At 35.9% G+C, this 15046-nt stretch overlaps 1 protein-coding gene and 1 long non-coding RNA gene across 3 annotated transcripts; one reads left to right on the forward strand and one right to left on the reverse strand.

Moving 5' to 3' along the window:
* Nucleotides 1–1679: 1679 nt before the first annotated feature.
* bbc3 (BCL2 binding component 3) lies at nucleotides 1680–14035 on the reverse strand. 2 transcript variants are annotated; one of them, XM_015059279.1, is made up of 4 exons: nucleotides 13689–14035; nucleotides 11928–12252; nucleotides 4900–5108; nucleotides 1680–2090 (listed from the first exon to the last, which is right to left on the reverse strand). In XM_015059279.1, the coding sequence occupies exons 2-4, from the start codon at nucleotides 12238–12240 to the stop codon at nucleotides 1995–1997; spliced, it is 618 nt and encodes a 205-aa protein (XP_014914765.1). In that variant the 5' UTR covers nucleotides 12241–12252; nucleotides 13689–14035; the 3' UTR covers nucleotides 1680–1994. The 2 variants fall into 2 exon arrangements, with proteins under 2 accessions (XP_014914765.1, XP_014914766.1); XM_015059280.1 differs by lacking the exon at nucleotides 13689–14035 and adding an exon at nucleotides 12387–12495.
* Nucleotides 2097–4898, forward strand: LOC106964046 (uncharacterized). Its single transcript, XR_001428312.1, has 2 exons — nucleotides 2097–2517; nucleotides 2604–4898. It is a non-coding gene; the product is annotated as an uncharacterized LOC106964046 (long non-coding RNA).
* Nucleotides 14036–15046: the final 1011 nt, after the last annotated feature.

A 15046-nucleotide genomic window follows, 5' to 3' on the forward strand; every position in this document is an offset into this window, starting at 1 on the left:
CTGGAACGTCCCAATGTCAAAGCTTTTTCCTGTTTTGTTTTATTTTTGTGGAACTAATTTTCCAAATCAAAAAGTGATTTCTCCATCGCCAGTGTGTGCGACAGCAACTCAAACATTTTGAGTCTCAGTTGGTAGAAAAATAAATACATCATCATAGAAAACAAATAAAAATGCTACAGATTTTTCCAAAATAAATTACACATTTTCTCTTCGGCTTCACACAGTAGAAAAAGAAAAACAGTGGGGTCATGTTTACAAGAATTCAAATTTTCTTCCTGCTGCTCGTTAAATACCTTCTCAAATCCACTTGGGAATAAAAAAATCAACACAAGTCATCTTAAATTCCATCTACTTCTTGGATAACTTAAATTCATCTTCAAAATAAACTATTTACAGTAAATTGAGGGACTAAGAACACTGTAAACAACCTGCCAGCCAGAACTGAGGGACATTTTAGTTTAATGCAAATTGCTCTCAGGTTCGGTGACTGCAAAAAACAAGCACAACGCTGATTGTCGTCGTGTTGGAGGTGAGCCTGGAGGGAGGAAGGCACGTTGAAGTGGCGAAGAGAAGCAGGTCCGTGCTTCGCCCCAAAGTGGATTTGCACCCAAAAATTCCCTGCAAATGCAACCTCAGCGTCCGCTTTCACAGTTTCTTTGTTTTTTTTAATGAGAACACGGGTTGCAGAGTAAAAAACGGCGTAGTTAAAGGGAAGTTTAATGCTTGTGAAGGCTGAATTCACAGCTGCACTGCAAAAACACAAAATATTACCAAGTTTCTAGTGCAAATATAATTAGACAAAACTAACTTACAAGTAATGTTTCAGCAAGATGTAGGAGCTTGTTGTAAGTAATTAATTCTTTAATATTGATGAAAAAGTTCTAGTTTCACTTATGACAAAATATTTTTCCCATGTTATAAATGAAAATCTCCCAATGGAGCTTGTACCTTTTTTTAATCAATATTAAAGAATTATTAACTTAAAACAAGCTCCTACATCTGGCTAAAACGTTACTTGTAAGTGAGTTTTGTGTGCTAAAATATTTCCACAAGAAAGTAGAACAAAAATCAGAAATACTTGGTAAGATTTCATGTTTTAAACATGTAGTTGAAGAATGTCTTTTTGAATTCAAGGACATTTTGAATGTAGATTTTGTTACTAAAACTGGAAAAATGGTTTATTCTGAGATTTCAACCTTTGTTTAAGAATAACTTGTTATTAAAATGAATACTTCAAGTTTTTGGGTCCTTCGTGCTACAAATTACTCCAGTACTCTGCAAAAACACAAAATCTTGCCAAGTGTCTTAGTCTAGTTTCTACTGCAAATAGTAAACTTGAAATAAGACAAAACTAACTTAAAATAAACATGTTTTAAGTCAGTAATTCCTTAATGTTGATGAAAAAGTATTTGTTCCACTGGCAGATTATTTCTCAATCAACAGCGCTGCACCGTTACCTGGCAACCCCAGCCAGGCCTACTCCGTTACCTAGCAACCCAGCTCTAGTTCCACTGGTCTGGATACAAGTCAAATAATCTGCGAGAGGAACTAGTACTTTTTAAAATCAATATTGAGGAAATACTGATTTAAAACAAGTTCCTATATGTTGTAGAAAAGTTACTTGTAAGTTAGTCTTGTCTTATTTGAAGAATGCTACGATGTTTACATGAAAATACTCAGTAGAATTTTGTGTTTATTCAGTGAATGTTCTCAGCACCACAGAAAACAAAGTTTGGCCCAAGTCTCCAGCTATTTCACAAAGACCTAGCCCCCCGAGACAGGACAAAAACAAATATATATATATATATATTTTACAAAATAAACAAGAAGTTCATCCGTCCAGTCCAGCGGCTGCAGTGTGCAGCAGCGCTGACTGACGGGAGAGGTCCGGTTCTGACGGGCCAATCTGATCCATGAGGTGACTGACAGTCTGGCGACCCATTAGCAACAGAACGTTTCGGCCCAGATGGCAGGAAAAGGTCCGGATCGTAGCTCTACGTCAGCCGGTAGAGAGTGCTGAGTGATTGGGCGATAAAGTCCAGGAATCCCAGGCAGACCTCTCTCCAGTCCTGCCACTGGGGGGCGATGTGCTGCGAGACAGAGAGATGTAAAGTCAGAAAACACACCCTAGAAAAATAGAACGCTGATACAAATTTATGCAGTTACATGGAGATAATCACAAGCTGCTTTTTACTTGCTATATACCCGATACCCAGTAAATACAGGGTGAGTTTCACCAATACAGACACTTTTTATTTCAGTCTGATATATCATCAAATTTCTGACTTTTAGTGCTAAACAAAAAATTAACTCCGCTATTGGCGCATTAGCAGAAGTGTGCCCTCCATTTTAAAGCTGCTGCCCTTTCCCTGCATTGCTGGCCTGTCACCTAAAAAGACACAGCCACTGAGAAACCAGCAGGTTTTTAAATCGACCTCCACTGTGTCATTACCAGCTGCTTTTGCATTTCCTTGGTGTGGAGGGCTGATCATATCTGATCATTTTATGTTGTTGAAAGTAGCACATCTGCAGTTAATAAATAGCATATATCTGGTATATTACATGCAAAATGCACAAATAATGAAACATAAATTCAACATAAGTTCAGTGAAAGTAGACCTGAAAATCTTTATTAAACTGATCAAACCAACCCAATTAAACATAGTGCACTGAAATAGTTCTTTAAACTTTCCATTCAGTCAGTCACATTTTTTATGAAATTGACTCTAAAATTAAAGGGAAACCAGTTTTATCTTTACGTTTGAAGTCTAATCTTTAAGCTCATTCTGTCACAAAAGGTAAAATTTGCTTCCAATTCTTTACTGAGAAAACCAACAAGACTTTTCTTGAGAAACTTTATGTTGGGGATCTGGGACAGAGCAGAAAAACAACTGCAGGATTTATGATGGCTTTGTTTGTTTACATGTTTCTGTGGACTTTGCAGTAACAAATGAGCTGGTCGGGTATGAAACAATGAATAAGTTACCCAAACTGGTATGAAACTTACCAGTTTGGGTATAAACTGGTAAGTTTCATACTAAATGAGCTGGTTGAACCTGGGTCTGGAGATGGAGCAGAGCAGGTTTGACCGCCCTGCTAACAGACTCCTTTCTTTTCTTTCAAGCCGCTCGTTTAGAAAAAAGAAAAAAGCTGCACACAGGTTTTCATTATTTTCCCCAGCAGACAGAGCGAGAGAGACGAGCCGGGCGCGGCGGGTGAAGCGAGAGCCGAGCGAGGATGACGTCAGCTTTGTTTATGTGCACAAAGCGGGAGGAGGAGGGCGAGCGGCAACTCCTCACGCGATCGAAAACAGCAAGAAAAGAGAGGGAGGGAGGAGAGCGATAAGGAAATAACAGACAGGACAGGCATCCTGAGGGAAAGCAGTGACTGCTACACTACTGCCTTTAGCTTTACCATAAAACCTGCTTAAAATTGCTTTCTGTTGTGACAAAAGTTAATTGTTGGTTGTTTTGCAAGGAGAATGAACTTACTGAGAATGATGCAAATAAAGAAAACAAAAAGAGGGAAAGCAAAGCAGATAGAACAAAGAGGCAAATTTGAAGATTTTCCAGGTTTTTAACACTTTTACAATTCAAGCATTTTCAATGTAAGATGTCAAACTTTTCCAGCAAGACTTTAGAGATAAAAACAATACAAAATAACCACAAAAAGACAATTACAAATCACTATTATGTGCCTTAATTTATTACTGTTGTTAATAGTCTTTTGATAGAATTCTAGGAAACTAAGATATAGCAAAATGTTATGTTTGAAAAACCAAAATACCAGATTGGTCTGTGAACAAAACTCTAATACAACAAAAGAAAATCCACCAATTTCCATAATGATGTTTAAAATAACAAGAAATCAATAAAAATATATATTGCAATAGAGACTTAATCAATATCAATGGATAATAGCTCTGGTAGAATATTCAATAATCAGTATGAATGCAGAGGAAAAGCTTTAGCTGCTCAACCTCTCATGGTTAACTAAACTTGGTTGGTGGAGTCTACTAACTCACTCGCTCTTTGGTTACCTAGCAACCACCGGCTGGGGAGCAAGAAGTTTCAAGTTCCCCCCTAGGCAACTTCGGTTGCCTAGCAACGACCTGCTGAGTAACTGCGCCTCCTAGCTGCTTAAAAAAACACGAAGTAAAAATTTCATGGAAAGATCACGAAACCAGTTTGACAACATTTTAGATACTTAAAACAAAAAATGAATCAATAATTATTGATAGACTGATATGAAGCACTTATAGTGAGATAAGTTTTCAGTTATATCGTCCTAAAATATAAGATAATTAATAAGTCATTGAGCCATTAGTTATAATAAATATTCAGAAAATCGAAACAATACAAATAAATCATGTTAAGGTAAATTACCTTCCTGCTCAAATTAAATGCTTAAACACAAAATATAAAGTTAACAACAAAATCCCTAATATTGTTCTGCTTTCTGTCGCTTGGCAAATAGAATAACATTAGTTATTATAACTAATCTAAAAAAAGTTTAGTTTAATTTAACATCAGACGATGAGAGAAAATTTTATTTTGTATCTTTTTATTAGGCGTAATTAATATTTTCCTTTTATTAGAAAACTGTGTAGTTTGAATATTCAGCACTTTCTAAACTTTGAAAACACCTTTTTGAAATTCAAGCATTTTCATGGATTTTTGTGGAACAAAACAAGGAATAAAAGATAAAACACCGAGCAAAAGAAACTGATTCACTCTCACAAATCTGTTTCCATAGAAACAGGAACACAAACTCACTTTACCCAAGCAGAGACAAACTAGCCTGTTGAGATATTTGTCTGTTTGCATGAAAGAAAAAATCAACCGTGGTGCGTTCAAGAGCAATAAGAAAACTTTACGCTCATATTCTGGGTTGACCTACCGCTCTGTGGAGAATCATGGCGTTGAATTGGTCCCCAATCATCCTGAGCTGGCCGGCCACCCTGATCACGTCCAGCTGCTGCGCCGCCTCTCCGCCGACGCCCAGCTGCTGGGGCGGCGAGTCCCAGGATGAGTGCTCGTTCTGGGGAAGCAGGTCGGGGAGAGGACCCTGCCGCCTGGAGGCGTCCTGGTGCTCTTCTTTGTTCGAATCTGTGGAGAATCAGACATATTTAGAAATGCTCTTCGTGAACTATAGACGATAAACTGGAACACCGCAGCTGGGCAGTTTTATCAAATTTTTGGTTTTATGAAGATTTCATTTTTTGAAAAGTCTGAAAAAGGAATCCTTTGGTTTCCATAGTGATGTCAGGGCGGCCATCTTGGTTGAAATATTTTGCAGCTTTTATTTATTGTGACTTTGAATTCAAGTCAACTTTAAGACAAAATATAAGTCATCTTTGTTCATTAAAAAACAAAGTTGAAGTATTACCAGCGCTGCAATTTTAGTAATAACTTTATTCTATCAATTATTGTGACAACTAATCGATTAGTTCACGATTATTTCAATAATCAATTAATCGCGATGTATCTGATTAATCGTTACATTGGTAGTGATTTGCATCATACTGTATATTCAAATGGGACTGAAATATGAGGCAGATATGAAACAGAGCGACTGTTGGGGCTCAACAGCTGATTCATGTTTATTCCCTGTGGGTTTGTTTAGTTCTCATAAATCCACAAACAGCCCTTAAGGAGCCTGGCGGTGACTTATTTTCCTCTTCATGGAATTTGGGAGCGTAATCTTTTAATCTGCTTAATAAGTCTGGTTTGTTAACTTCTGCTATTTGTGTGTTTTTGTTGTATTTGTTTATTTAACAGGTTTCTGAACCTTTTGTCTGGCCACATAAACAAACCTGTTGGAGGAAATGTAGATTTGTAAGAGGAAATATCTTTTTTATGCTACTTTGACGGCCATTTTCCAGGACAGTAATTAAGCAACACAACCAAGCAACACATGAAACCGTGTTTACTTATGTTTTCTCTTTTAAATGTTCCATGTTTTATTATTTTAAACATTTTTATTGACCCCAAACTAAGCCTATTACCATAAACAATATATCAGTTAATCACAGGATAAATTTAAATGAACACAATAATTTCCATTTGAACAATAGTTATTGCAAAATATTTAGTTTGCACTGCCTGCCACTTTTGCCTGTTTTCCCTGTCAAAGCTGGATTATTATTATTATTTCTTTAATGCAATTTTGGTTACTGAAACTTCATAATAACTTTTTTATCATTGTTGTTTTGACTGTTTGTTTGTTTCATATTTAAAATGTTTTCCAGTTCCAGTGTGAAACGTTTTTGTTTCTGAGAGGCTATACCTGCATTTATGTCATTATCATTATTATATTAGTTTCAAATGGTCTCAAAATGACAGTGTTATTGTTTGTTGCAAGAATTTCTTGGACAATTTATCCAGAGCTGAAATGATTAATCTGATTAATCTGATTAATCAATTATTGGAATAATTGTCAACTAATTTAGTGATTAATTAATCATTAACTGGAGAAAACAAACAAAAAAACTGATTAGAGAAGAACACAGTCAGAGCAGTAACTAAACTAAAACTGTACAAAAATTTCTACATTTTTGCATTTAAAATAAAAAAAAAAAAATACCATAAGTGTCAGTTTTAGCTTCACCTGCTTCAAATTCTGTAAAGGAATGTTTTGTTTCTGCATTTCAGCCAATAACATGTTCATTTTCTTTTTTAAAAAGTACTTGACTAGTTTATTTGCATCTTCTAACATTGTATAAAAAGGCTTCAGTGGTTGAATTAAAAATATGCAGAATATTTTTTATCCGATTAATTGATTAATCATCAGAAATAATCGTTAGTTGCAGCCCAAATTTATGTTCCATTAAAATTTGGCATTGTGACAGGCCTACCCCAATTATACTATTTTACTTCTTGTTTCTACTTTAGAGGTTTTATTTTCCAAATTTTTATTTCTTTCACATCCAGCTTCTTAAGATTTTTGTTTTTGATCAGCAGTCGCCCCAAACCAAATACTCTCTGCACATTTGGATCCCCAGCATCATTTTTTTACTTTGTCCAACCTTTGCTTCCTATTTATGTTTTTTTTGTTTTAAAGACGTCATCTGCTTTGCTGGGAAGATAAAAAAACGATCCAGGGAGACGAAGGAGGAACAAAAAAGAGAGCAGAGGCAAATAAAACCCCAAATAAACAGGAAAACCCTGGCCTGTTGCCAAGGCAACTCTGACTCACAGAGATGTCTGCGTGTAATTGGAGGAGAGCGCAGGGGGGCTGAGCTGTGATAGGATAAATTAGAGGAAAAGAGGCGGGGATTAGGATGAACATGACTGCTTGATGGAGCGACAAGAGGACTCAGAGACCCCCGGACCAGTCAGATAAGAGACACATGAGGGGCGGGATGACTGCTGGGTGGGGCTCATTGACAAAAAACAAAATGATACAAAAAATAGAGAAGAAAGTATATGGGGGACTGCTTGTTTTATTATGTGGACACAGTTAAAAATCTAATAAATGAAACACCAACAGAATGTGGAACCAATCAGAAGCAATAAACAGAATAATTTTCCTATTTTCGGTTGAAAACATTCTGATATAATATTTAATCTTCATCAAACTGATGGCAGATTTTAATGCACAAATGTGGATTAATCCCTTAAATTCCTTGTTGTACTTTATTCAGTTACATAATTAAAGACTTCAGCTTCACTTATACCAACATATCGAGGATTTAGGCCATCTTGTACAAACAGATGTTTTACAGTTGTAGCCTTGACTACATAAATGGAGAATGTTAGTGTTAGCATGCTAACTTTAGCAGCTGATTGATTAGCATTAAAGCTGTTAATCAGTGAGTTTGACTGTTTTGGTAGACTCAACATTGTTTCATTATCACTCTAAGCTGATTAAGCAGTGATGAAAATGTATATTTTTAAAGACATTTTTCCCATGTTAAGGGAAATAATCTGCCAATGGAGCTGCAACTTTTTCATCAACATTGAGGAATTAAGAAAAGTTACTTGTACATTTGGTCTTATTTTTAGTGCACTACGATACTTACACTAGAAACTAGACCAAGAATATTTGGAAACATTTGTGTTTTTGCAGTGTGGCAACACAAATTCAAGTACTGGTAGTAATATTTTCCATTTTTCTAACAGCAAAAACAGAAAACAACAGAATACTGTTCTTACTTTAAACAAAATCTTTGACATTAAAAAATAATTAAAAAATAAACTAGATTTACTCACACATTTGAACACAAATTATAAAATACCTTCCATTATTGTATTCTCTGATAACTTTTCTGAGCCTGATTGGTTGGAGAAATGCAGTCTGACTAGTTGACTTGCTGAAGGAAGTGTAGCAGATTACTTTACTCCTGTCAGGTTGCACAGGACAAGTCTGAACATGCCTCTCTGCACAGCTGACCCACAGCTGAGGGAGGCGGTGCTCACTCTCTCTTTACATAGTTAAAAATCTCTCCCTGCACCAAGGCGCTGAGCCAACCAGACACCAACCGTCCTTTTCCCACCACAGCCAAATAAGAGTTTCCCTTCAGATTATTGACATTTTAATTACCAACTGCACACATCAGTCCTCACGCCTGACGCATGCTGTCATGCAAACCAAACTGGTCTGTAGCTTCGTAATGGCTGTCCATTCTGCACATGCACTGTAAAAACACAAAATCTTACCAAGTATTTTAATCTACTTTGTAGTGCAAATATCTTGGCTCACTTGAAATAAGACAAAACTAACAAGTAACTTTTCAACAACAGAGGAGCTTGTTTTAGGTCAATAATTCCTTAACATTGGTGGAAAAAGTTCTACTTCCACTGGAAGATTATTTAACTTATTTCATAATCAATGGGCACTGAGTCGTTACCTAGCAACCACAGCTAAACCTAGGCCGTCACCTAGCAACGCCATTCTATTTGCACTGGCAGATTATTTCACTTATAAGAAAAATGTTATAAGTGAAATAATCTGCCAGTTTAACTAGTACTTTTTCAGTAAAAGAAGCTCCTATTTGCTGAAAAGCAACTGATAAATTAGTTTAGTCTTATTTCAGGTGTGCTAAGATATTTCCAATAGAAACTAGACCGAAAATCAAAAACAGTTGGTTAGATTTTGTGTTTTTGCAGTGTTTTGTATTTTTGTGCCCAAAGACATTTTGCGTGTAGATTTTGTTCCTAAAAATGGAAAAAGGTTTATATGAAGTGTTTGATTCTGAGATTTTTTTAAAGGTTTTGTTGGCTCTAGTGGCCTTCATCTGAAAGTAGTTCAACAGGAAATAGGACAACGAGAGAAGGGGAAGACATGCGGCAAATGTCACCAGGCCGGGAACCGAACCCGCGACCACCGCCACCAGGACCAAGGCCTCAATACGTGGGCTGCGCTTTGCCCCTGCGCCACCACACCACCCGATTCTGAGATTTTAGCTTTTGTTATTAAAATGAATGTTCACTTCAAAACACTGGGTCTTTTATGCTACTAATTACTTCAGTACACTGCAAAACCACAAAATCTTACCAAGTATTTTAATCTAATTTCAAGTGCAGGTATATATTACACTTTAAAAAAGACACAACTAACTTCAATAAGATGTGGGAGCTTGTTTCAAATCTATAAATCTTTATTATTAATGAAAAAGTACTTGCTACACTTGTAGATTATTTCAAATTTTTCCCATTTTCTAAATGAAATAGTCTGCCAGTGAAACTTGTACTTTTTAATCACTATTATGGCATTATTGACTCAGAATAAGCTCCTTTTTTGTGAAAAGTTACTTTTAAGTTTTATTTTCCCTGAAAACCAAATAAAAAATACCTGGTAAGATTGTTTGTCCTCCGACAACTAACTGCAAGACAGTTCATCATCATCATCATCATCATCATCATCATCCAACCCAAACAAACCCTCGAGTGCGACTCCCACATAACCGATACAGTCCTGCTAACTGATAACACTCATATTTACTTTAGGGTGGAGGTCCAAAAGTCAAACTGTCCTCTGCTTCAGTCACGCCTGATATTTCCCACTGTTTTATAACAGTGTTCACCTTTTATTGCCATTTAGTCTCGGCTGTGAGGTCAAAGGTCACACTTAAAGGGAGAGTTGTTTGGGTTTCTGTGGAGTAGTTAATATTTGCAGCGATTTTACTTCAGAGACTAACTTTTACGGAGGGAGTAAAGCTATTAATCTGAGATGTGTCAGAACAGTTTGTTTCCATTGACCACATAATTGTGCAGTTTCACATTTTGAAAATAAATTTGCTTAATGGAAACCAGTTTAGAAAAAACTCACTGGTCACGAAAGTTTTAGCGTTAGAAGGAAGTGGTTTTGAAACGGCTTATTCTGCAAAACTGTAATGGAAACACGAGTCACATGATGAACAACAGGATGTTACTACTGGCGGAAACCACGAAGAAGAAGGCGACAGGAAGTGGTATGAGAATGATGGGGCAGGATCTTTTTAATTACTTATCACATAAAAAAAATCTTATTCACAAGTGATTATAATTGCATTTCTTATTCAATAGAATCACCGCAGTTGGAAAATTTAGTTTTTGCAACATTCGTAGTATATCGTCAACATTTTGTGCACATTTCTAATGAAATGCAGCCACTATCACTGTGAAGTGTATTACAATTGGGAGTGTTTTTCAAGACCATTATTTGTGTTTATGGGACTATGAATGATGTGTCATGCAGTCACAGCCATACAGTTATCTTTAAAAAAATTTAATAATTAGTTCTTATCACTTTTATCGTTATCATAATTAGGGCTGTCAGAATAACAAATTTTCCTGGACAATAAATTGCCCTAGGAGTTACTGCGACAAACGAAAATATTGTTGTTTTGAGACCATTTCCAAGTAATATATTGGTAATAATGTGATGATAATAATAAAGCAAGAGCACATTCTCAAAGATCAATAAACTTTAGATTCTAATGAACATTTAAAACATTTAAATGGAAGACATTTTAAACATCCCAAACAAATAAAACAACAGAAACAACCAATAAAATTAATTATGGAGTCTCAGTAAACAAGATTGTCCTTCAAAACAAGAGCTAGTTGAGATAAAAACACCAGACTGAAGACTTTTATCGTCCACTTTTTGGTAGAAAGAGAAAAAAGAGAAAACAACCAATCGTGCAAATGGAAATTATTGAGTTTGTTTTAATTTATCATGCGATTAATTGATTTATTGCTTATTGCAACAAGCCTAATTATAATAGAACCAGAAAATATCATCATAAAACTTTAAGTCATATCAACATACCTACTACTACTGACTGCTCGTAACTACTCTACACATCCCCACTTTCAAGCATAAACAGCATGCTTTGAAACCAGTTTCACTTTCCTGCCTTTCCTGTTTGTCAAAGCCAATCCACATACTTCAGATATGACAACAGCTTATTACAGATGTAATTACCATTATTGGTTTCGGTTCTGTTTAGGGCTGGACAATATGGCTGAAAATTGGAACACAATATAGTGTTCGTTTCAGTTGAATGATCATTATTGATTAGTTTTTTTGTTTCAAATATTTGAAATACAGCCAAACTGGTGGTGTGATGTTTCCTGTTTTATCCAGTTTTCACTCCATATCGTCGATTTTGTATTTTTAAGCAGTTATGAGGCAAAACCTTAAACTGCTGCTGTAAGTTACTCAGCAGGTTGTTGCTAGGCAACCAAAGAGCGAGTGACTTAGCTGATTCCACCAACCTAGCTTAGCTAGCGGTGAGAAGTTGAGCAGCTAATGTCTTTCCTCTGCCTACACCTGTTCTATCTGATGTATTATCAATTGATATTGATCATATTTCTATGGCGATATACATAGTTAGTGATTTATTGAGTTCTGACCATCTCTTTTTTAAACACTTTTCTAGCCTAAACAAACCTGACAGACGTGGTTTTTGTTGTTTGGAGTAATTACCAGTTTCTTACCCGGTTCTTCTTGCGATGAATCACGACTAGCTGTTCTCCGGCCGGTTTCCAGACGACAGGAAGAAGTCTGCGATAACGCCGGTGGCTGCTGGTGGCCCTCTGGGTGGGAGTAAGGCAGCTGGTTTGGCAGGTAGAGGCCCGGTAGTGGTTCCCTGTGGGGGGAGGTGTTGTGGACACTGGGTTCAGTCCGCGGGCCTGGCCGGGTGTGGAGTGGTTGGGGTAGCTCCATGCAGCAGGTATTGTGCAGAGACAGCGGGCCGTTTCGTCCGCCTCCATTTTCTCCGACAGTCTCGATGGTTTCTGCTCGGGCCATCTCAACGGGAGCCTAAAAGGTCCAGAAAAGACAAAAATGCACATTTTACACCAGCTGCTAACACTAACTGATGACTCAGGTTGATATTTATCTGGTCTACTCTGGTTGTGTAGAATTGGCTTGTCACCATAACAAATTTTGCTGACCAATAAATTGTCACAGAAATTACTGACACATGCAAATATTATTGTTTTCAGATCATTTTGAACTAATATAATGATAAAAGCATAATAATGCAAGCATATCTTCTCAAAAAGCAATAAAAACTTTAATTTCTAAGGTACACTTAACACTGGTAACTGGATAATATTTTAAATAAACAAACAAAACAATAAATAAAATGGATTATGAAGTTTCAGCAAAACAAAATTTCCTTTCAAAGCCTATCGTTAGACCCAGAGAGTTCTTTTAGAATAGCTTATCAGACCAACTGATTTTTTTATTTTACACTAATAACTTACTTGACAAATCTTTTTTCTATGAATAAAAGTATTAAGCACATCTGCAGTTAATAAACAGCATATATCTGGTATATAACATGCAAAATGCACAAATAATGAAATATAAGTTCAACGGGGCATTTAGCCAAAGGCTAATTTAGCTGACAATGTCCATAAATTAATTAAATTGAGAAAAATAAACAAAATACAGAGCTAAAATATAAGTAGAAAAACATTAAGCTAACAAACTGAAATGAAAATAAGCTGAACGTTAATTAGAAAGTAAAAAAATATTAAAAAACCTAATTGTTAGTTAAAATTGTAAAATAAATTAATACTATGATTAAAAACAAAACTGAATCATAAATATGTTATAAGTGAGAGTTAAACTCACTTGTCTATTTTTAGATTCATTTTCCCTTCAGTTTCACCTGCTAACGTCAATTCAACAGTTCGCCGCCAGGTGGCAGCAGATGCGCCGTATGCCTGAGCACGAGACCTGTGTTTGTAAACAAATCCGTGCACGAGGGTGCACGCACAGGTTGATTAAAGGGGAAAAACTCATAAATTAATATTTTTTATTATTTCTGAAGCTGAAAAAACTGCTATGAAATATAAAATTTATGTTTTGTTTACTAAAACAGTTTATTTAAAAAACAACATTTTTCAAAATGACATTTTATTTGATTATTGTATATGTATATTTACTACTTTCACGTGCAGTTTAATTGCAAATATTTATTTTGAACGGCGCATATTTAGAAGTTTTTGTCCCTTTCCTGACCCGACATGTCTGGGCATGTCTGACAAAGCGACGGCATCATCAGCGCACTGACCAGCAGCAAACCTGATCTTAATATCTGGATCTCCAGATTGATTATTCAGAAGAAGAATTAGATTAATATTAAATCAGATTAAGCTGACGGCGCTTTTTCTTCGAACGGCTGCAGAGATGACGCAACATTGCGCTGTCAGAGTCTCAACTTCAGCCTCCATCCGTCTACTTACTTGCTGAACGGGATCCGTGTTGATGCGGTCTGCGGATGTTGCGGTGCGGAAAAGGTGGACATTCGAGAGAACTGAATGTTCCAGAAGATCCAGTCCAGGATTCAGATCACAACATGGAAGTAGAGTCCAGGCTGCTGGCGGGAAACCGAGCCGTCATTCCGTGTCAGGAGCTCCGGGATGGCGGGTGTTTCGAGGTCGGTTGGCCCATCCAGACGCGGAGAGATACCGGTGCGTTCAGCGCTGAGATCGGTCTGATCTTTGGGTCTGCTGCTCCACCACTTTATGGCTACAGTCAAAATAGAAAACAACGGCGGCGCCGCGAACTGCTTCCACTTTCACCCTATCAAAATAAAACGCTTTCGTCTACTAGGTAGTAGCCGATGCTAGCTAGCAGGGGCTAACTGAAGCGAAACAGACCACATATAATAACTAAATACCTCACTTTATTTATTTATATTGACTTATCTGCTGATTTTAAATTTATTTTAAGTAGTTAGTGCTAATCATCTATTTTAAAAATAGATTAAACTGGTCTTAAATATAATGTTTAATCCTAAATGAATTATTACAGTTGAATAAGTTTATTTATTTATCACTCAATTTCAAACATGTTAAGGACGATATAGATTTTTTTTCTCCCCCTTCTTTCTTTTTTTATGTTTCACTCTGATTTCTACTGGGGATTTTTTTCCTCATTTTTGTTCTTTATGCGTTTGAATATAAATTGAAATTAAAGTGATTTGTATATTTATTTATGTTTTCCTTTTATTACGCCTACTTTTGACCAAGATCGGTTGCAATTCTATAATGAGGATATTTATTTATTTATTTGTTTATGTTGTTTCGTTTAAATATGTATTTTAAAAAAATCCATTAATCAATTTATTGCTGTTTGATTACTTCTAAACATGTAGAGTTTGGCATCATAAGTAATTAATTATATGTTTAACCTGTGAATTTACTTTGAATAACTGATTGTAAGTCTTCACTTATGCCCAAACCAATATTTTTTTAAATTTCTTAATTAATTAGAATGTGTATTCTAAGAGAGTGGTGTGTAAAAAGACATTGAAGTTTGAATTAATTGCAATAAAACACTTTTTACAGCATGTACTAATAGTACACTGTAAGTTCCAGTTATTAAAGGCTGAATAGAAATGACAGAAAATGTATGAACACTCCGTTCCTGTTTTTAAACATACATTTTCACATTTTTGCTATGCAAAATTTTGTAAACCAAAAAGATAAGGATTAAAGCGTTAAAAAATTGCGAAAAGTCTCATAAAAGCAAAATTTCATCTATATTCAAGAAGAAAAACTATGAGGAGAGAATTAGGCCAATTTATTTATTACTCAGC

This window comes from Poecilia latipinna, unplaced genomic scaffold, assembly GCF_001443285.1.
Source record: "Poecilia latipinna isolate Pla-1442-1.1 unplaced genomic scaffold, P_latipinna-1.0 Scaffold1617, whole genome shotgun sequence".
NCBI lineage: Eukaryota > Metazoa > Chordata > Actinopteri > Cyprinodontiformes > Poeciliidae > Poecilia > Poecilia latipinna.